This window comes from Lathyrus oleraceus, chromosome 6 (assembly GCF_024323335.1).
Source record: "Lathyrus oleraceus cultivar Zhongwan6 chromosome 6, CAAS_Psat_ZW6_1.0, whole genome shotgun sequence".
Lineage (NCBI taxonomy): Eukaryota > Viridiplantae > Streptophyta > Magnoliopsida > Fabales > Fabaceae > Lathyrus > Lathyrus oleraceus.
This window is the reverse complement of record NC_066584.1, coordinates 467,017,031-467,039,040: the sequence shown is the minus strand read 5'-3', so window position 1 is coordinate 467,039,040 and position 22,010 is coordinate 467,017,031. Positions and strand designations below refer to the sequence as shown.

Genomic DNA, 22,010 nt, shown 5'->3' with positions numbered 1-22,010 from the left:
ATAAATCTTCAATTAAATAATTATTCAATTAAACGTCACACCTTTAATATTTAAATAAAATATTTATTTGATTTTAATAGAAAAATATATTTTTAACATAAGGTGTCACCCTATATTTAAATAATTGAATAATTATTACTATAAACCTTAAATAACTATTATCGTTCATTTAAATAATTAAATAAAATCTACCGCTCAACCAAATATTTTAATAATTATTAAATTATTAAAATACACTTGAATACTCTATAATATAACACCCAAAAACACACCAACATCACATAAATAAATGATCAGATAATTCATAAAATACTATAATTAAATAAAAACAATTAAATAAATTATTGGTGTTACAGTGGTCGCACGGATTCACATCGAAATGAGAGGATCTTAAGGCTGTACAGGTATGGGATTGCATGGATGAAGGAATGTTTATAAGGATTGATTGGTACTACGTATACCAACAATATCATTCAAAATTCCCATTTTCAAAACGCTAAGTTAATTCTTAAACTTGCATAGAAACACATGTAACCAACAACAACAACAAAAGATAAAATATTTAAGCGACAATAGAAGCAAAAACGACTGATTTGAAAAGCTTATGGTGTGGTAATGAGTGACATAGTAATCTCTGCGGAAAATGAGAGAGACAAAGCGAGGAAGACGAAGTTGGAGGAAAAGGGGGGAAAGTTCAATCTAATATAAGAGAGAGAGAGAGAGAGAGAGAGAGAGAGAGAGAGAGAGAGAGAAGAGTTGAGTTCTATTTGCGTTTGTGAGAGAGTTCCCTTTTTAGAATCTCATCGCCAATGAGAGAAAAAAGTGGTGCGTCTATACTACTTGTTATACCTCAGTTTTGTCCTACCTTAAAATTGCATTACATTTTATTTCTATTTTCCTTTCATTTATATCATTGCATCATGACCATTTTATTTGGTCATGGACTCTCATAATCATTCATTAACATGCATTAGGTCAAATGAAATAAAATGTTAAAAGTTCAGGGTTTAATCTTTTCTGGTCACATTGCATTGTCACTCATCAATACCATATGCATACGTTTGTATTTGTTCATTTATGTATCCTTTAGGGTGACTTTATTTGTATGTCACTTTGTATTTGGTCTCTAAAGCAATAAATTCACTTGGATTTATTTGAATTTATAAAGAAATTTTTTCTCTTGGTTTTGAATGAGGAATTTTTTTTTGGATAAAGGCTTATAAACATGTGCAAATTCATTTTTAAGGTTAGCATGTGCATATTTTGTGAAGATTCTAATCATACTTTTTTTTTAATAATACATTGTTGACTTTGCATCAAAAGCATGATTGGATTTGTATTATTAAAAATTTAACTAAATTTTCATTATGGAGTAATTTGAAATTGCTTTATAAATAAGACAAATATTACTTTTAGAAAGAGGTTTGTTTACATTTTATTTTACACATAATAGTATTACAAATTGAAAAAAACAATGGAAATAAATAGTTTATTTGGTGCAGCTAGCCTCATGTGTATCCTCCATGTTATAGTGTTATGGTCATCACCTGAATTCGTTCATGCCTTCATCATCATGTGGATCATCATATATTTCAATTTATCACCAATATAATCATCCTGCAAAGTGAAGAGGGAAGCATTAAACACATGTATCATACCTTTCCAAATAGAAAATTCAATTGAGAAAGATTCAGCAATGCGCAAAGTATGAACACATCACCATACATACATTGACATATATAAGTTGGAACCACAAAAACCACGCCTTACTCACACAATTAGAAGTGAACTTTAGTTAAATTTCAAATTCAATTTCAACAAGCACAAATTGAAATGAAACGCAATAGATTTTTTACTCAACACATCACAACCTCTCATCAAATTTGAGCACACACATTACCAATGACTCACGAGGATTAAATCTCTAATCTCCCTCCAAAAAAACTCACTAACATAATTAATCTTCGCTCACGATTTCCCTCTCTTTTCTCCTCAATCACTTACCCATCTCACTATAAAACTCACCCCTCATTTTCACTCAAAGGGAGAAAAAAACACCCCTTAACTACATTCTACTGAAATCTCTCTCCATATCCCTCACCTAAAATCTCCATATACAACACTCTCTAAACTTCTCATTGAAGTTTAGCAGAGTATGAGTTAAACCTCACCTACAACAAAGTTCAAGGACACGAGAAGAAGAAGAAGGAAGGAAGGAAAGTGGAATACTAGAAGGGGAGAACTCAAAAGTGAAAAACAAAAAGAAAAAGAAGGAAGTATAGTTATTGAAGAAGGAGCTGCTATGTTGGAGCTCCCACAACCATACTGGAGCTATTGCTCACCAATTTGGTGCCCCTAAGCCTTCTTTTCGTGTTTTTCTTGTGTTTTTATAGTCGTATTGTTGTTGTTGTTGAATATTCCCCTATTTTAATTGCTTATTTCTTGTTGATTTTGGGATGAATGTAAATGTGTAGGGTTTGTAATTTTGAATGCATGGTCTATATGTTTCGTAGGTTTTTCAGTTTGTTTTAATCTTTGATTTGCGTTTATGAGGGGTTTATGGGCTAGGTTTGCTTTGAGGAGTTCTTGGTTTTAGGTGTAAAGTGTTTTTCTGAAAAATGGGATGAACGCATTCAAAGTGTTCATCACCATATTCATCAAGTTCTTGTTCCCATGGTAGTTTGATATGTTTCTTTGGAGTTTATGGTTTGTCACGTGTTTGAGATGAGAGAATCATGAGAGAGAAACAAGCATGAGAGATAGTGGAATTGGGAGATTGATCACTCGCGTGAGAAGTCCAAACCCTTAATCTTTCTCCTCCCCTTTTTCACGCTGACATGTGGCATAGGTCTAAGCCCTCAAATCATTAGGCTCGAGCCTTGTAGACTTTAAGATTTGATTACTATTGGCATTGACTGAGAATTATAGGTGTATCCCCTAAATTTCTTGTCGTGCATCTCCTTCTTGTGGTCATCTGATGGTGTTGGCGTTTGATCTAAGACTATCTGAAGATACAATTGAAACTTTATGAAGATGGAATAACATCCTAATTTTATCTAAGACTCTTAGAAGATATTAGAGAAGTATCTCAAATGTTTGTCTATTGGGGAAGAAAATTTCAGAAAATACTCCCTTTAGAGGAGGCTTACTGGCAAAGCTCTATAGAGCAAAATATCATAAGAGACTTTTTAGGGTAACCCCTGCTTGGAGAGCAACAATAGCAAAGACATTGGGAAATACCATTATCAACCATAATGTTGAAGAATGACTTGTTGGAGAATAATCCCAAGAGCACATGCGGGGTAATAACTCTTTTCAGAGAAATAATGATAACTTAAATGAGGATTGTCATGGATACTTATGATTAACCCTGGATCTTGTTATGTAGTTTGATTTTGTATGATGTTTCACTTTGGGTGCAAATACCTATGCATAGAATGATGCATAGATATGCATGCGAGGATGCAATTCTTGGGGATTTTTAAGTGCATGTTGGAATACGAGTAATTTTGTTCGTTTTTTATGAAGCTTCCCGTTTCGGAGGGAATGTTATGCATGCAATGGTGTTTATTTTATGAGAACTTCTCATTTCGGTGAGAGTGTCCTTTTGTGAAACTTCCTGTTTTGGCAGGACAATTATGGATGAAATTTTCTATTTCGGCAAAAAATTTATGCATACAATGATGCATGTTTGAATGAAAACTTCTCGTTTCAGTGAGAGAGATTTTTTTATATGAAACTTCCTACAGGAAATTTATGTAAGTATGTTATATATGATGTATGTAGAAGTGCAATCAGGTAATTGGATTTTTGTAGGATTTTGTTTTTTTGTTGCCAATGAAAATTGGACTTGGAATGTGAACTTCTAGGCGAGAACTGGATTTGAATAATAAATTACCAGACGGGAAATGGTGTTTAAAATGACTACCATACGAGAACTGATGTTTTGTTTTTGTTTGTCAGACGAGAATTGTCTTTAGACTAGGCTACCATACGAGAACTAGTTATTAAAACTATCTAATATACGGGAAGTGGTATCAAGATAGGTGACCAAAAAAGAACTGGTTTAAAAGTTGTCTACTAGACGGGAACTAGGCTTTGAAATGATTTGTTAGACGGAAACTGGGCTTTGAAATGATTTTCCAGACAAGAACTCGGCTTTGAAATGATTTTCCAGAGGGGAAACTGGGCCTTGAAATGATTTGTCATACGAGAATTGGGCTTTGATGTTAGATCTATGTTGCGAGGTTATGCTCGATGAATGAGATGATATGCACGACTTTATTCTAGAGCGAAGCGACATGACTAATTCACGAGGATGACTTATGAAATGATTTAAAGGTTTCCAAAGATGGCATATGGTGGGTAATGGATGAAGGGGTTCATTTACAGCAAGGTTTCTCGTATGTCAAAAGCAAAAGGTTATTTGATGGGGTGCTAACATGGTTTCTCGATACTTGTCTCGTACTCGATGGTTGCTGAGGTATGACGACACTTGCTTGAGAAGTTTGAAGACATTGAGAGTACTTGCCCTAGTCTGTTGGGTATTTGAAGAAATTTTCCTTAAAAAGAAGCTTGGAAGAAATTTACCATGATATATCTTTGAGATGGCTTACCCCAGAATTTCGAGTCATGGAATAATTTATCCTTGATTAACCAACTCTTTGAATGGTTGGCTTTGATGTGCTATTGAGGTAGATTGCCCTGATATAAGCGTTGAAGCGAGTTAGCTCATATTGATTGAGTTTGTGAGGGATTTCCCCTTAATAACCAAAACCTTTAGGTGGCTTGTCCCTGGTTGATAGAGTTTTGAGATGGTTTTCCCTTGAACAACCGATTCTTAAAATAATTTCCCCCTAATCAACTGATGATGGGAGACTTGCTTTAGATTGACCAATTCCTAGTCAACATAATCACTGGATGACATGTCCCTGATCCATAGGGTTCTCAGATGGTCTTGATTTTGATCATCATTGACGAATGATCAAGTTCCTCGCCGATTACTTCTTGTTGGAATTTCTATGATATTAAGTATTGATTTGCAGTTAAAATTGTTCGTTCAAAATGGAAATTTTAATATGATGTTTGTCACACCCCAATTTTGACCCTGAATCATCGATTCAATACATTCATCATGACTATTGCATCTTTATATAGCATAACATGCATTTTATACTGCATAGTGCCTAAAATATCAGCCGAAATAAATTTTTGGATCTACAGAAAAATCGGTTGAAACAATTCTCAAATATGCATCAAAACAATAGGAGAAAAAATTCAAAACTAGGCTTGCAGACATCAATTCTATTAATATACATTTTACGTAGTTTAACCTGGTGTGCCCAGTTTATTTTTCGGCTAATTTTTATGGCACATTTTGATCTGTTTGAGCGTTTTAATCAAGAGTTTTCCATTTCAAAATTTGACGAAAACATGTATGTTTTCGATAAGTTTATTTCGCACTGATCATTGGGGTGCAATCGTTTTATTTTTTTCAGGTAACTTTGCGCCCAATTTTTATTCATTTTTTATCTATTCTAGACGATTATTTAGAATTAATCATACTTTTAATTTAAAATTTGATTATGTCATTTATTTTTAATTTATTTTTGAGGTTTCACTATTTAATTTAATTTTGTTAAAAAAAAGATAGGAAATATCTTATTTCCTATCCATACCGAAGGTCACTTATCTGTTTCCAATTGGCCAATTTCCATAAGATTCCTCACAATTAAAAATTGTCAGCTAGCAAATCCAAGTTTCCTCTATCCAATCCCAACGACTCTCTCTATTTGATAAAAGAAATAAATATTGTTTCCTCACTCCACTGACATTATTAGTACACACACATTCCACTAACTCTCACCCTCTCTCAAGATTCTAAAGAAGAAAAAAAGAAAAACCCCACCAACAAAAAGTGGTTACGTGTCTGCCAAAGAAAAAGGGGGGAAAGGGGCTTTAAATAAAAAAATGGACATCTGGTGTGGAGAGAGAGATTTTTTTTCTTTGCAGAAAAATTCACTTGCCTCCATCAATTTCCCTCAACCTTTAACTCTCTCCTTTTTTCTTTCCGCAATCACAACCTCAAAATCCCCACCATTTTTTGTCCATCACCATGAAATTTCTTGTCGTTTCTCTCCGCCTCGACACCCATAACCGTTACAACCGTGACACCTTTAATTCTTCACTTCAACAAACTTTTAGTCTATTTCAACCATCATTGCGACTTCCGTCGTTTCCTTCCCATTAATCCACCATCTTCGGTGTACTCCTCTTTTAACAATGAAGATGTGACATCAATAAGCTTTGTTCATCAGTTATATATAACAACACAACTCACCTCAACAAACCGTTAATCGAGCAACATTGTGATTCACTATTGGTATTGTTTTCATTTCTAACTGAGTTTGTATGTCGTGGTATGTTTACAGCTCATTTGTGTTTTGCAAAAGATGGACTGATGAGTGATAAAATGTGTTTTATTTTGTTTTATGCTTGTTATTGGTATTGAGTTTGTTTAAGAAAAATAAAATTGTAATTAAATGTTTTGGTTTTGATTAGTGAAAAGTTTAGTCTCCCTAGGTACGTCTCTGTTTCAGTGAGACAGTTGTACCCCTCAACTGTTAGGGTGTTAACTTTTGTTATTTTAATTTCAAAATGTATGCTGAATATAGATTTGTGGTTTTAAGTTTTTGGGTTAGGATGTTTTTGTTATTGAGTCGTTGAAGTCTATTTTTAGTTTGTGTTGATAAATTTTGTTGATTATTTTGGGTTGATGTAGTAGTTTGTAAAGGTATAATATTTTTAAATAATATTGTTGTTGTTGTTGTGTTGATGTCTTATTTAATTTATTTATTTCTCATTTTTATTGCATTTTTATTTTATATATAGTTTTAGATTGTAAATAAATAACAATTAATGATTCATGGCTGAGTGGTTAAGGTGCTAGCTTGCTTCCCATAAGTCAAGGGTTCAACCCTTACACACCCTAATTCCATATTTTTGGCATTGTTTTATTTGTTTTTTCCATTATATATAACACTATATATTATATATGCTTGATTGTAAATATATGTCAGCAATAAGACATGGGGGGAATGGTTGAAGCTCCACGCTTCTCTCCCTCATGTCCTGCCACTTTCTGTCATCATTTTTGTCATTTTCCACCCTTCTTTTTTATGGTTTTTTAACACGTGTTTCTTATTTGTGACCTTGTCTTCACAATTTAATTTTAGTTTATATTTTTTCCAATTATTTTCACCTGATTACGACCATTGCAAAAGTGCCTCGTGAGTGTTTTAGAAAATGCGATACTTGTTGGATTTCCTTTCATGGTCAAGCTTCGAACTTTGATTTACGGATTCAACATTTCCCACATTGTTATTCAATGATCGTTTTCTTGATATATTGATGGTATTTCATTGTGTTTTTTATTTATCGCATACGACATTTCCATTATTGTCAATATGTGCAAATCGACTTTAAGCATATTACCTAGGGTTTCGTTTGCATATCAATATCATTTTGCCTTGCACGTCCTTGCGTTATGTGACTTTTATTCGCATCCCAATTTTAATATATGCATGCTTCAATTTTACTTCTTTCAATTTAATTTTTTAGTGTGTTGTAAATATAACTTGTATGTTTCCTAATTTCTTCACATGGCTTACTCTTGGACTTTCTTACAATGAGACCATTCTCTTGCACTTACACTCATTCATTGCTTGTTTGTTGATCAGACACGATTTAATCATTTCATTATCATGAATCCCCATTCAACAAAAGGTACCATTATTCCCATGACGTGTAATAATTCTACCGCTTTTATTTCTTTGTTGCTTAGTTAGTTCTAACACAATAATAAAATCAACCATTTTTCAATGAAGATAAAAAATAAAGACTCGATCCAACGTCAAGTATTTTCTCAATAACCAAATTAATCCATTTCTTTCTACCCCATCTTCTTCCAAACCATTTCATTCAAACCTTTCGCAATCATTCATCAAATGCTTGATACAACGTCAAGTCATTTTCACAATAAAACTCAAAATACTCAATGTCTATTCAACATTTTCCAATAAAGATAGAAACGAAACGGGGTGGATACCACGAGCTCTTGAGACTAAGATTCAAGTGAAGGAGAATTGCGGTCCAAAACGCAGCGGAAATTAAAATTTTCTCCTTTAGAGATCCTTACGAATGGTCATGATCAGTGATAGAATATTTACCTCTTGTGACGATTGAAACCTTTGGTGCAAATCTCTTGTGACGATCAAAACCTTTGATGCAGATCCACGAAGCGATCACGAACGTTGAACGATGACAACGTCTCTACTCAGTCCACACGAACGGATTCCTTCAATCATAGTGCTAGCTGGTACGAATGAAGGTTTTGAGTGAGAGAGAGAGAGAGAAAACGAAAAGAATGCAACCGCCATTTAATGCTTCTGCACAAGAGTTCTATTTATAGAACCACTTGTGTGGGCTTCAAGCTAAAAAGCCCACTTAAGTGTATTTTGGCCCATATCTTATACTATGCCCAAAATCACTTAAGCCCATGGTACCTTACCATATTTCGTATTCTACTCAAGTACACCGTACCTTACGATGTTCTATAATTCACTTAAAGGCACCGTACCTTACGGTATTCCTTAGTTACTCTATCTCTCATCAATTCGTCCTTTGTGTGTGACCCAGTAGGTTTTCGTGACGTTGGCAATTATATTAAATCACGCATTTAACATAATAAACAGTGAGCGGTATCTAGCAACACATCACTGCTACCCAAGACACGAAAATGTCATGTGATCTGACAAAACCTTCTGTGATAATACTTATGTGTATAATTACCCTTTTGCCCTTATGTCTATATTGAACACAAGGCATAGACCGTGTCATCCTTGTCCAGTTCAATATTGGGCCCATAGACATTTATCCTGTTATGCAGGATGGGCAAATTCCATCTAGGTCACTCATGTCCCTCAGCATGCTTCGTGGAGTACCCATCAACTGTCTTTATGGTTATCCAGTTACGGACAACGTTTGATCAGCAATAAAGCACTCGACTCTACATCTAGGGTCCATAGTGGTTTCAGGTCGAAGAGTGGTATAAACCATTATCACCATGAGAATAGCTTATGACACTTTGCATAACTTTCTATATAGTATTCTCATAGCGGGTCAATCTGGTATAAATATTACTCCTAATATTCATACCTATGTTTAAGACTTGATAACTCTTTATCCATGATCCATGAGATATGATCATCAGTCTACAAACATAATAGTCTTAATGCTTTAATGTTATCCCACTTCACACTAAAGCTCGACTACAGATACTTTAAGAATAGTTTCCTTATGTTTAATGTGTTCTCATGATTAAGTCACACTTAATACATTAAACGGACTATCTATTCCAGGGACTTTATTAATCAACCATAATAAAGAAAATGCCTTTTATTATTAATAAATAATTCGATACAAGTACCAAAAGTATTGGCCTCTAGGGCTTACACCAACATCAAGATGGATATCTCACCCATCTTAACTCTCGCCATCATTCAAAACTATCAATGTAGTTTGTTCAAACCCTTTTCTTAATTAAATATCAGAAAACACTTAAAAATATCAAACCTTTTTAGAAATAAGATGTAAATAGAACATGATGGATACCATGCACTCCTGAGACTAGGATTCGAGATGGATATCTCACCCATCCGAGTTCTCGCCATTACTCAAAATACATTCAAACCAATCAAATTCTTTTCTCGCTATTGTGTGATTGACCCTTAAAACCTTTCTATAATCGAAAGGTATTTTGTTTCGAGACGATGCAAAACAATGTTGTGTCCACTTGAATGTGCAAGTATGCTTGCGACATTGCCCGCAAATGTTGATTTATAAATCCATTTGGTTGTGATGCAAATGTCCCCTTTTCCACTTGTTTTGGGTAGTCCAACAATGCTTTCGTCAATTGACACAAAGCAGCTATCGCTAAAATCGACCAACAAACAAATATTTTCTACCCATAATTACATAAGCCTTGAGTTTTCTATTGCACCCAGAGATACGTAGGAGAAGGATTTGTAAATATTGTCAGGCCCATTAATAAAAAACTTAACTTTAGTTCCCTTCGTTGCTCATTAATAAAAATCCAAAAAAACATTTTCTCTTTTCTTTTGATCTTATTCTTCTTTTCTATCTTAATAACTTGAGAAGCCTACCATTTCTAATCTAATACTAACGTGCACGACTAACCTAATGGTTCCCGTTGAGTACAATGGACGTGAGGGGTGCTAATACCTCCCCCTTGCGTAATCGACTCCTGAACCATGACTTGGTTGCGACGACCAATATTATTGTGGTTCTTACTTGGGTTTTATCGATATTTCCCTTTTCCTTTTAGGAATAAATAAAGTTCGGTGGCGACTTTGTTCAGTCCATCATTGTGAGCGTGTGATTGCGCTTCACTAGGTCATGTTCTCATTTTTCGAGGTGCGACACACACACACACTAAATATAATATTCGGCCTAGATGCAGTGAGATATATAAGAGAATCGATCATACCTTTATACTTCTTGACATATACATCATACCATTTTCCTTCTTTTTAAGTTTCAATTTGTAGTCATCGGAGTGTCAATCGACTTTGGGTCTTCCATACCAAATCTCTTTAATAAGTCATTGCAATATTTGGTTTGACACATAAATGTTCCTTCATTAAGATGCTTGATTTGAAGCCTAAGGAAGTAATCCAAATCCACCGTGAGACTTATCTCAAACTCACCATGCATAAGCTTAGAAAACTCCTTGGCAAGTTGCATAAGCTTAGAAAACTAGAAGAGTATGCTTTCATTGATTCTTAATGAAAAATGTAGTATTTACCTTTCCCTTAGAGTACCCTTGATCAATCAAAAACTTACTAAGTCGATCATACCAAGTCCTAGGTGTTTATTTGAGACCATACAAAGCTCGCTTTAGTTTGTAAACATGATTAGGATACTCATAATTTTCAAAATCGGGAGGTTGAGCTACATACACTTCCTCATAAATATAGCCATTAAGAAACACATTTTCATGTCCATTTGAATTAACTTGAAATATTTGGAGCAAGCATAAGCTAGTAAAAGGCATATAGCCTTGAGGCGAGCAACCAGGGCATAAGTCTCCTCATAGTCAATACACTTCTATTGGTTATAACCTTGAGCCACTAGCCGAGCTTTATTCCTATTTATCACTCCATTTTCGTCGAGTTTGTTTCTAAAAACCATCAAATACCAATTACTCGATGATTTTGGGGATGAGGGACAATGCCTCGTACATAATTTCTTTTAAATTGGTTTAGCTCATCTTGTATGGCCATAAGCCAATGCTCATCAAGTAATGCATCTTTAGCGTTTTTAGGTTCAACTTGTGAAACAAACGCAAAGTGATAACAAAAATTACTTATATTGGAGCATGTTGTCATGCCTTTTGTGATGTCTCCAAGAATGTTGTCGATGGGATGATCTTTGGATGTTCTCCAAGTCAAAGGTAGTCCATCCAATGTAGTTGGACTTTCAACCTTCTCCTATTCATAATCATTATTTTCTTCTTTCTCATATTCCATCGCTTCAGGCTGATCAATTCCTTGTTCAGTTTCCTTGAGAGGATCTTGTGAAGATACACCTACATCATTAAAAGAAACAAGTTTCACGACATTTTTCGGGTATGAATTATTAAAGGTAACATGAACCGACTTTTCAACAACAAGTAATATTTTGTTATAAACCCTATAAGATTGACTAGATTGTGAGTATCCGAGGAAAATACCCTCATCGGTTTTTGCACCAAACATACCTAACTTATTCTTTCCACTGTTCAAAACAAAACATTTGCATCCAAAAACATAAAGATGTCACATTAGGTTTTCTACCCTTAAGCAAATCATAAGGAGTTTTGTCTAAAATAAGACGTATTAGTATCCTATTCAAGATATAACACGTCGTGCTAATGGCACCAACCCAAAAAACTTAGATAAATTGCCTTTATTGAGCATATCTTTAGCCAACTCCTCTAAAACACGATTTTTCCGCTCCACAACATTATTTTGTTATGGAGTTCTAAGAGTGAATAAGTTATTCTCAATGTCATGTTTGACACAATACTTCTCAAATAAATGATTTTTAAACTTACCTTTGTGATTGCTTTGGATAATAACAATTTTCAAATTCATTTTATTTTGAGATAATCTAGCAAATTGATTGAAAGCCGACAAAGTCTCATCTTTACTATACAAAAACATGACCCAACAAAATATTGAGTAATCATCTACAATCACAAAACCATAATAGTTACCACCTATGCTCTTGGTCTGTGAGGGACCAAATAGATCCATATGAAAAAGCTTAAGAGGTCCTGAAGTGGAAATAATGTTTTTCAATTTAAATGAGACTCTTGTTTGCTTCCCCATTTGGTATGCATCGCATATATGATCTTTTGAAAATTTCATTTTGGTAGACCGATCACTAAATCTTTTGAGGTCACTTTGTTTAGTAAATCAAAGTTGACATGAGTTAGGCGTCTATGCCATAACCAAGAGTTTTCACTCATGGTAGCTAGACACCTAGTTCCAACCAAGGATACATCATATAAGTTAAGCATATAAATGTCATTAACCCTCAATCCCCTTAAACATATAATCCTTCTTCTCATTATGTTCAAACAAGCAACAAGATTTGGTAAAAGTGACTTTAAATCCCTTTTTACATAGTTAACTAATTCTAAGTAGGTTATGTTTAAAACCTTCAACTAAATAACATCGGAGATAGTAGTAGATGATGGATTACCGACAATAAATTTTCCAAGTATTGCTCCCGTGTTATTATCTCCATACATAACATAACCCTTATTCTTTGGCACAAAGTCAATGAATAGAGATATGTCACCTGTCATATATCTTAAGCATTGACTGTCGAGAAACCACATCTTCTTCGTAGACTCAAGACATTCAACTTGTAGAATCAAACAAGGGAGATATGTATCCAATTTTCATTGGGTCCTTGAGAGTGGGTGAAATCAAGGTTGCATTTGGGCAACCATTGAAAAGCTCCTTTAAGAACCAAAAGTTTCTTAATTTTGCATTTTTCGATAGTATGCCATTTCTTTCAACAATAGAGACAAGACAAATTTTGATGAGATATGCTTTTGCTATTGGACTCCTTTTGAAAAAATTATGCTTCTTACATGAATGGTTTAAAACCCTTTCATACTTTGATTGATCAATAGAAAATGTAATCTTTGGTTATAAGGCTTTGTCTAATTTGACTTGAAGAGTATTTATCTTTTTTTACCAGTCATGACAAGATTCACAACCAAACCTAAAAGGATTTTCATCCTCGTTCTTGTCACTTTGAATATCTATTATAAATCTCTTAATAGCTTCCAACTTCCTTTCGGATTCTAACACTTTAGCTTCTAAGTGTAAAAAGACTTTTTCATGTGAAGCTAATTTGTTAAAGGTAATTAAGGCTTCTCTATGAAGATATTCAAAAGCTTTTTGTATTTGAAGATAATATAAGTCATTAATAGTTTCAAGCTTATAAAGAGTTATATGTTTCTTCTTTTTATATTTTCCACAAGGAAAATTCGGATCGATTCCACACTTGAAGCAAAGCTTTCATCACTCGAGGAATCACTCACACTCTCCCAAGCAAAATATGTTCTTCTAGACTTTCTAGACCTCTTGTGATGACCTTTGTCTCTGTCTTTCTTAATCTTAGGATATTTCAGTCTATATTGACCAAATTCTCCATAATTATAACAATAAATTCTAAGTTTACCTTTCTTATTCTCATTTCCCTTGAGCCTTTCGCTACCCTCATAAACATGGTTAAGTTCTTGTCTGAGTGCTTGATTTTGTTCTTCCATATGTACCTTTGACATCTTTTGAGAAACATTCTCATGTCCTCATCATCGACGTTCTTGTCATACCTTATTTCAAAATCACTTTGCTCAATATATGAGGGCTTTGAGCTTGAAGTCTTTAGAGTAATACACTTCTTCTCTTCAACCTTGTCTTTCCTTTTTCTTTCTTTACCATCTTCTCGTGCTATTTTTCGTGTTTTTCTAGGCAAGAGAGTTCTTTCTCACGTTCTTCCAATTTGTCAAACAAGATAGTGAGATCAAGTACTTTAAGATCATTTACCTCTTTGATTGCGGTGACCTTGGGTTTCCATTCCCTATTAAGACATCTTAAAACCTTATTAGTAGCAATATCATTGAAAATAGGCTTACATAGAGCATCTAACCGGTTAATAAGATGTGTGGACCTCTTTTACATTTCGGCAATGGTTTCACCATGCTTCAAAGAGTTCAAACTATTGATTTAATATGTTGATTGTAGCTTGTTTGACCTTCCCCCATGAGTAACTTGTAACACATCTTACATAGCCTTGACAATTTCACAATGGGAAACACAATAAAATTCATCAACACCGAGTGCAAATATGAGAATGTTTTGTGCTTTCTAATCATAAGACCACAATTTCTTATCATTATCTTTCCATTGATTTTCTGGTTTTGGTACGATTACTCCTTCACCATTGGTGATAGTAATTTCATGAGGACCATTAATGATGACGTCCCATACACCCTTATTAACCGAGTTAATATGGATACACATACAAGCTTTCCAATAGCCATAATTTTGGCCGGTGAAAATTGGTGCTCTATTATACGCCCATTTAGGTTCGGTAGCCATTATCTAATAAGAAAATATTAAGCACGTAATAAACCGGAACTCTTGATTCCACTTGTTATATGATATGCCTAGATCTAGAGGGGGTGAATGGACCCTGAGTTAAAAACTTGATAAACAATTAGTTTAAAAATTTCATGGCGCGGAAGCAAGTTACAAATATCCTGGATAAAAAATTGTATAACCGAACCCGCTATCAAAAAGCTCAGATATGCATACTAATGACAATTGTATGATAATGATTCACAAATCAATTAACAACAACTAATAACAACTAGTTGAATGGAAAGTAATATAGATAAGTCTATCTCCAATGATAATTCACACAAAAATATAAGTGAGACAATTTGTCAAACACTTGGTATACGATCAATAATGTTTGGAATTATATATGGTATTATTGTTCTAGAAATCTAATCACAACCAAATGGTTTGTGATCTACACAACAACACCGATTTCAAAATATGTTCAAAATTATGATCTAAACAATATTGATCAAACAATCAATGTAATCAACAATTTGCAAACCAAAAATAAAAGAGAGATAAAGAGAGAGTACATAATGATTTGTTTAGGCAGTTCCCCAATCGACCTCATTATGGGTACGTCTGCCCTCAATTCGAATTAAGATATTATATTATATCTAACTTTGTAAATATGTGAATACAATAGATAAAGAAATCTAACCCTATAAACCCTAAGTTTGATGTTGATTCTACCACCTCTAAAACCCCCTTGTTTTTCAAAGCTTTGACTAGGTCTAATTAATTCCAAGCACACACTTATTGAAACCCATGATTTACGAATGCGATCCACCGTTCCACGCTACTCCTTTGCCCAATAACTTCTCGTTCTTCAAATACTTTACTAGGTCGGATCCAAATTACGTAATCTTGTCGAAAACCTTCAAACCCTAACGATCTTGAAGGAAAATCCCACCTTGGTTTTCTGATTTGAAATTCTTAAAGTTCTTAACCCAATATCAACGGTACAAACAACCTAATTGAATATTATAAATCCTAATCTATATGACACCCAATCAAAAAATGATTATGTGTTGTTTGATTGTGTGTATGCATATAAGAGAGATTGAAGATGCTGCAAATGTTTTGAAATATCCATATTTCATATAGGTTTTACTCACTAGAAACTTTGTTATACAATGATGCATGTATGAAGTATTTATATGCATGCATGTTTGGAGGCAAAAGGAATGCACAAGACTTGGAAAAATTGTGAATTTTTTAAAATTATCGTCGCATAGGTCGACCTATGAAGTCATGTGCCGACCTGTTCGACTCATAGGTCGACCTGTATAAGGTCACGTGTTGATCTGTGTATACCATGCACTGCCTATGTGTCGGCCTGAAGAGGCGACACATGAGTCGGAACCTATATGCTTCAATATTGCAACATGGATGTCGATCTATGGAATGAATGTGTTGACGTATATCATAATTTCTATAGGTTGACTTGTAGACGCATGTGTCGACCTATATTGTAAGTTTCCACAAAAAATATTTTTCATGCATTTTTTATGCATGAGATATTTTCCAAGTTGTGTTCTAAATACTTTTATGCTTCATAATACAAAGATGCACATAGAGAATTAGAGGATACCGTCCAATATACATTAACGCTAAAGTATCTTAGTTTTGACATCATGCAAAATACATCTAACGGAAGTTGCACTCACGTTATGGGAATCAAACCCACAGCCACACGATTGAGAAAATATATGGAATGAGTTATCCTGTTCTAAGCCGCGAGTTTTTTTTCTTCATATCGTGGTGTGTATGAGGCGAGATCAAGTAAATCGTCTCCATTAATGAATGACTTACCTGAATTGTTGTGATATTTCATCTTCAAACAAACAGTGAAAGCCATTGCATCTAATTCCGCCATAAATGATATTCATAAGATGTCGTTGTAGACGCTTTTGCATGAGACGATGAGGATGCATACCTTCACGATTCTCTTATTTATGCCTTCTCCAAACTAGATCGATAAATCTATGATTCCACATGGATGGGTTGGGGAGTCATTGAATGCAACAAGGTTTCAACCTTTTTGCAGTTTTAAATCTTTCACGTACAATCCTAATCCTGTGAAGATTATGAGGTACGTCAGGCTGCATGAGTTTCGTCATTGATGACGATCCTTTATCCTGAGTGGTTGTTTATGGCAACATTTACAATCAGTGGAAGTATCATAGTAAGAGTTCTATTCATCTTCTTGTGATCTCGAAACCCTAGGATAAGACTATTTTCCCATTGCCTTTAGACCACTGTTGAAGGATTTGAATGAGCTTTGTGATGAAACACATTCTTTCCAAAAGATCCGATACAAAAAAAATCAACGAAGAATGTAAGAACCGATATGGATGTTGAAGAAATTATGATGTTTTTTATGGTTAGATCGAAAGCCATCTTCTTGGTTCGAGCATAATAGTTGTTGTGATTCATGACTTTGGATTAAAAGAAATCTAAAATCTTTCGTGACAAGCAAATGAAATCTTATTTTCTAAATAATAATTCAGTTAAGAGTTTAAATATCTTGATATATTTATCTAAAAGATTAAACTAAATATATATATTTTTTTTAATTTAGATTTTGTTAGAATCTTGTTGGCTAACTTTGCTGTCATGTAGATACACAGATACCAAACCGTCCAGCTTTTGTAATTTGGAGTAATCCTGAACGACATATCCACCGTGCGTTTTGCATTCATATTACCCACACGCTCACAGTTTTATTATTGTGGCCGCAACTACAAGACACTGAAAACAGAAAGAGAAAAGAGAGTGGTGTGGGTTTTGTGGTTGGTTCATCGTCGACTCTCAACTCGACATGGCAACCCTTCCCTCCATCCTCTCCCTCTCTTCCTCTCTCCCTCTCCACCGCTTCCGTCCCTCCCCTTCCCTCTCTTTCTCTCCTCTCCGTTTCTCCACAAAACCTCGTCCCCCCTTTCTCGTTCTCGCTTCTTCATCACACGACGAATTCACCTCCAAGGTAATACCTAAACCCTAATTATTATCATTTGAATTGGTTTGTTTGCGTATCTAAATTGAAATTTGATTTTGATAATTGAGTTGTTGTTGTTTGTAGAAATCGGCTCTTTCTGAATTGATACACGAAATTGAACCTCTTGATGTGAGTTATATTCAGAAAGATGTACCGCCAACTACTGCTGATGCTATGAAAAGGACTATTTCTGGTATGCTGGGTTTGCTTCCTTCTGATCAGTTTAATGTAGTTGTTGAGGCTTTGTGGGAACCGCTTTCGAAGTTGTTGATTTCTTCAATGATGACCGGGTCTGTACTTCAATTTCTATCACTATGTTTAACTGTTAATTTTTTAATGCTTCTCTTTGTGGATCTTGTTGGATTGTTATTTTGCTAATACATATGATGAAGAGCCCTTTCGATGATGATAGTTAGTTTTTGGAATAAACCACGAAATTAGCCTTTGGTTCAAGCTCTTGAATAGGTCCATGAGTTTATGAATAAGGTCACTGACACTAGTATACTGTCAACTGTCAAGTTGGTCCTCATATTTAACCACTTTATATCCATTAGGTCCCTATATTTAGTCACCTGCTATCAATTTAGTTCCTAACATTACTATTGGATTTTGTCCTTCTGATTCTCAGAAGGATTAATATGTGCAAAAATTTGACTAAGTCAGAGATGTGTTTGGGACTATTCATAATCCCAGGGTCCTGTTTGGGAATTGGGAGAGCCCTACAAAGTCAGGTACGTTTTTGGTGGTTTACTCATAGTTTTTCCCTTTTCAGAGTTATTTAAATAAATAAATGGACAATCCATTTGGAGAAGGGAGAGAATGTTGCATACTCATGACTATTTAGTTTCTGAGAATATATGTTGATATTTGATAAAATGTCCCTGAATATTGATTCTTCCGAAGAATGCTAATTCTATCATGCTTTGCTATTAGAGAGGTTGGAGACTTGGAGAGGAGCTCTAAAAACACATGGTTTTCGCTTAAGTAGAAGTAAAACGGAGTATATGGAATGTAAGTTCAATAAAAGAAGAAGCATTTCTAACCTAGAGGTGAAAGTTGGAGAGAATATCATCGCTCAAGTCACACAGTTTAAATATTTCGGGTCCGTAATACCAAATGATGGAGAAATAAAAGGGGATGTAAACCATCAAATTCAAGTTGAGTGGATGAAATGGAGAACTTCAAGGGTTTTATGTGATGCAAAGGTACTGCTCAAGCTGAAGATTTTTTTTATCGGGTTGTGGTAAAACCTGTGGTGTTGCACGAAATCAAATGTTGGGCGGTTAAGAACCAACACAAAAAAAAAGTAAGTGTAGCAGAGATGAGGATGTTGCGTTGGATTTGTGGTAAGACTAGACATGATAGGATTAGAAATGAAAATGTTATTGTTTGGGTAACACCTATAGTAAAGAAGATGTGGAAAATAGACTTAGGTGGTTTGAGCTTATAGAGAGAAGACATGTAGATTCGGTGGTAAGTAGAGTGTAGATCAGATGGAAAAAAGTCAAACAATTAGAGGAAGAGGAAGACCTAGAAAGACTACAAGAGAAGTTATTAAGAGAGATATCTAGATTAACGATTTGGACAGAAGTATGATCCTGAATAGAACATTATTTTGAAAGTTGATTCATGTAGCCGACCCCACTTAGTGGGATAAGGCTTGGTTGTTGTTGTTGTATTTCTATTAGAGATAGTCTATAGGTTACCTAACTAATAACAACTACTAGAGCTAGTTGTCTTGTAAAGAAAAAATCTGTTGTTTTGTAAAGAAGAAATCTGCTATAGCAGGTCATTGCAGGCGAACTGTTTTGCAACTATTTATGCAAAACAGATACACCTTTGTAACTAACTTTTCCATAATGAAGTTCTAGTTATAACAGAAAATGCTAACTCTACTCTTTTGATTAATTGCCAGTTAATGTTTATCCAAATGGGGGGAATATGAGAAGCTTTATTCATATATTTGCAGGTATACACTGCGTAATGCTGAATATAGGCTTTGTCTGGAGAAAACTCTAGACACATGCGAAAGAGATCTTGAGAAGCCAAAGGCAGAAAGTACGAAGTTTGACTTACAAGACTTCCTACGTGACAGTGTAAATATTGACTTTGGTAGAAAGAATAGTTTGTCTTCCAAAGTTGAAAAGTCTCACGAGGATGTCAATATTGAAGACCTTGGCAAATTATCTGCCGAAGCTCAAGAGTTTATTTCCAGTCTGCAGTCTCGTTTGTCATCCATGAAAAAGGTATGCTGTAGAATTGAAGATCCTTCTTTGACACTTGATGGATTTTATGCATTGATTTCTGTTTCATTGAACTGTCTGTGGATTTTATTTTGCGTTCGAAGTTGTTAGTTATTGATTGGCACACATCTCAATTGCAATCAGGCTACCATTACAACAAACATGTTTTCTCATTTTTATATATTTTCCTTGTTTTTTGGGAAATTTCTCTAGGAGCTACAAGAAGTGAAGAGGAAAAGTGCTGCTCTTCAAATGCAACAGTTTGTTGGAGAAGAAAAGAATGATTTACTGGACTACTTGAGATCGCTTCAACCTGAACAGGTTTTGCCTTTTGTGAAAATTCTTTATTTGTGTTTTCATTGTGAGCCATGTCTTTTTGTGTACATGTGGTATAATTTCCGTGCATTACCGTGATGCAATTGTATCTTTTTTTGAAAGATATCTGGCCTTGGTTTTTTATCCCGTATTTGTCTTCATGCATTACTTGAAAACAATATCAAGGATGTCAATTTGTAATTGCTGTTGCATTTGTTTATTTTAAAATAACTTGTTCATATGATTTGTTAAAGCTGTTTAATCCTATAACCAACCTTACTTGGTTGGAAAAAACTTTTGATTGTTTCCGCTACATGAAACTTGTATCCTTTTCCAATTTCCATCATTAGGATGCAAATCAGAAAGATGTCAAAACTCCAAATATTCATTCAAACATTAAAAAACACATTCTTTTGTATTCCTGAATGTTAACTGTGACATTATTAGCTTGTGTAGGCTTATTTTATATCATTATATCTTATTTTCAATTTATATCAGTGTTTTAGTTGGGTGTGTGTTTGGCTAATGAGCAGGTAGCGCAGCTGTCAGAATTTACATCCCCTGAGCTTAGGGATATCATTCTATCTGTTGTCCATGGTCTTCTGGCTACCCTTTCTCCTAAGATGCATTCAAAACCTTCAACTACGTCAGAGAATGCAACAGTTGGAACAGCAAATGATGGGAGTGAAGATTGTGCCGAGGTTGTTGAGAATTCTTCACTTCAATTTCAGCCATTTATTTCATTAACTCGGGACTATCTTGCCCGCCTGCTCTTTTGGTTAGTATTTTTCTTGCCATTGTTTATATGCTTTTTTTTCTTCCATTTATTTATTTATTTGTTTATTATGCAAGAACAAGCATTTAAGATTTAATCAGGGTGAAAAATGATACAAAAATGATTTTTTTTACACAATGATACAAAAATGATAAAAAGTTAACTATTTATGATACTTGAAAGATGATTTGGAATGTTTAAGGCTATGTACGAGTGCGGTGCTCATTTCTGGACTAAACTAACTTTTTCTCACTGACTTCCCCCTGTAGGTGCATGCTGTTGGGACACTATCTTAGAGGTCTCGAGTACCGAATGGACTTGACAGAACTGCTATCCTTGACAAATGATGCTGAGAATGACGTTTCTGGGAACGAACAAATTGTTTAAGTGCTGTTCAAATTTTGGGGGTACAATCTGTTTATAGATGTGTGGTTTCAACCCGGGCATATTATGATCCACATCAAGTGCTAGTCACTTCTGCTGAGGGTTATCACTGCTTACAGAAGAATTAATCTCACTTTCTTGAAACGGTAACAATTCTCAGTCTCTTCTAATGTCAGACCATTAGAAGAATTGAAGGCGGTTGGCGTTTTTGTTGATGGTTGATTGATTATATTATAGTCTACACACAGAATATGAAAATGTGACGTACTATGCACAGCTTGAGGCGCAAAATGAAGTTGGTTTCTTATCAGTTTATATTTGAATAAAACAGTTTACTTAGAATGTATCTAGATTTTATATTTTTCTTGATTGGTTTAATTTTATGTCTTGACCAGCAATAAAAAAGGATAAAATATGTACCAAAAAAAATTGTGTTCATACTGTGAGTGGGATGTTAGGTTTTTTTGTAAATTATTACTAGTATTTTTTAAGTTAGATGACCTTATTGTGAAGAATGAATTTGCCAGACA

The 22,010-nt window shown here is 34.5% G+C and overlaps 1 protein-coding gene across 1 annotated transcript; it reads left to right on the top strand.

Annotated features, from left to right (window-relative positions):
* The first annotated feature begins 17,352 nt into the window (after positions 1 to 17,352).
* On the top strand, positions 17,353 to 22,010 carry LOC127092669 (uncharacterized). The gene is made up of 6 exons (XM_051031554.1): positions 17,353 to 17,751; positions 17,848 to 18,053; positions 19,733 to 20,009; positions 20,220 to 20,327; positions 20,855 to 21,099; positions 21,366 to 22,010. The coding sequence occupies exons 1-6, from the start codon at positions 17,590 to 17,592 to the stop codon at positions 21,481 to 21,483; spliced, it is 1,116 nt and encodes a 371-aa protein (XP_050887511.1). The 5' UTR covers positions 17,353 to 17,589; the 3' UTR covers positions 21,484 to 22,010.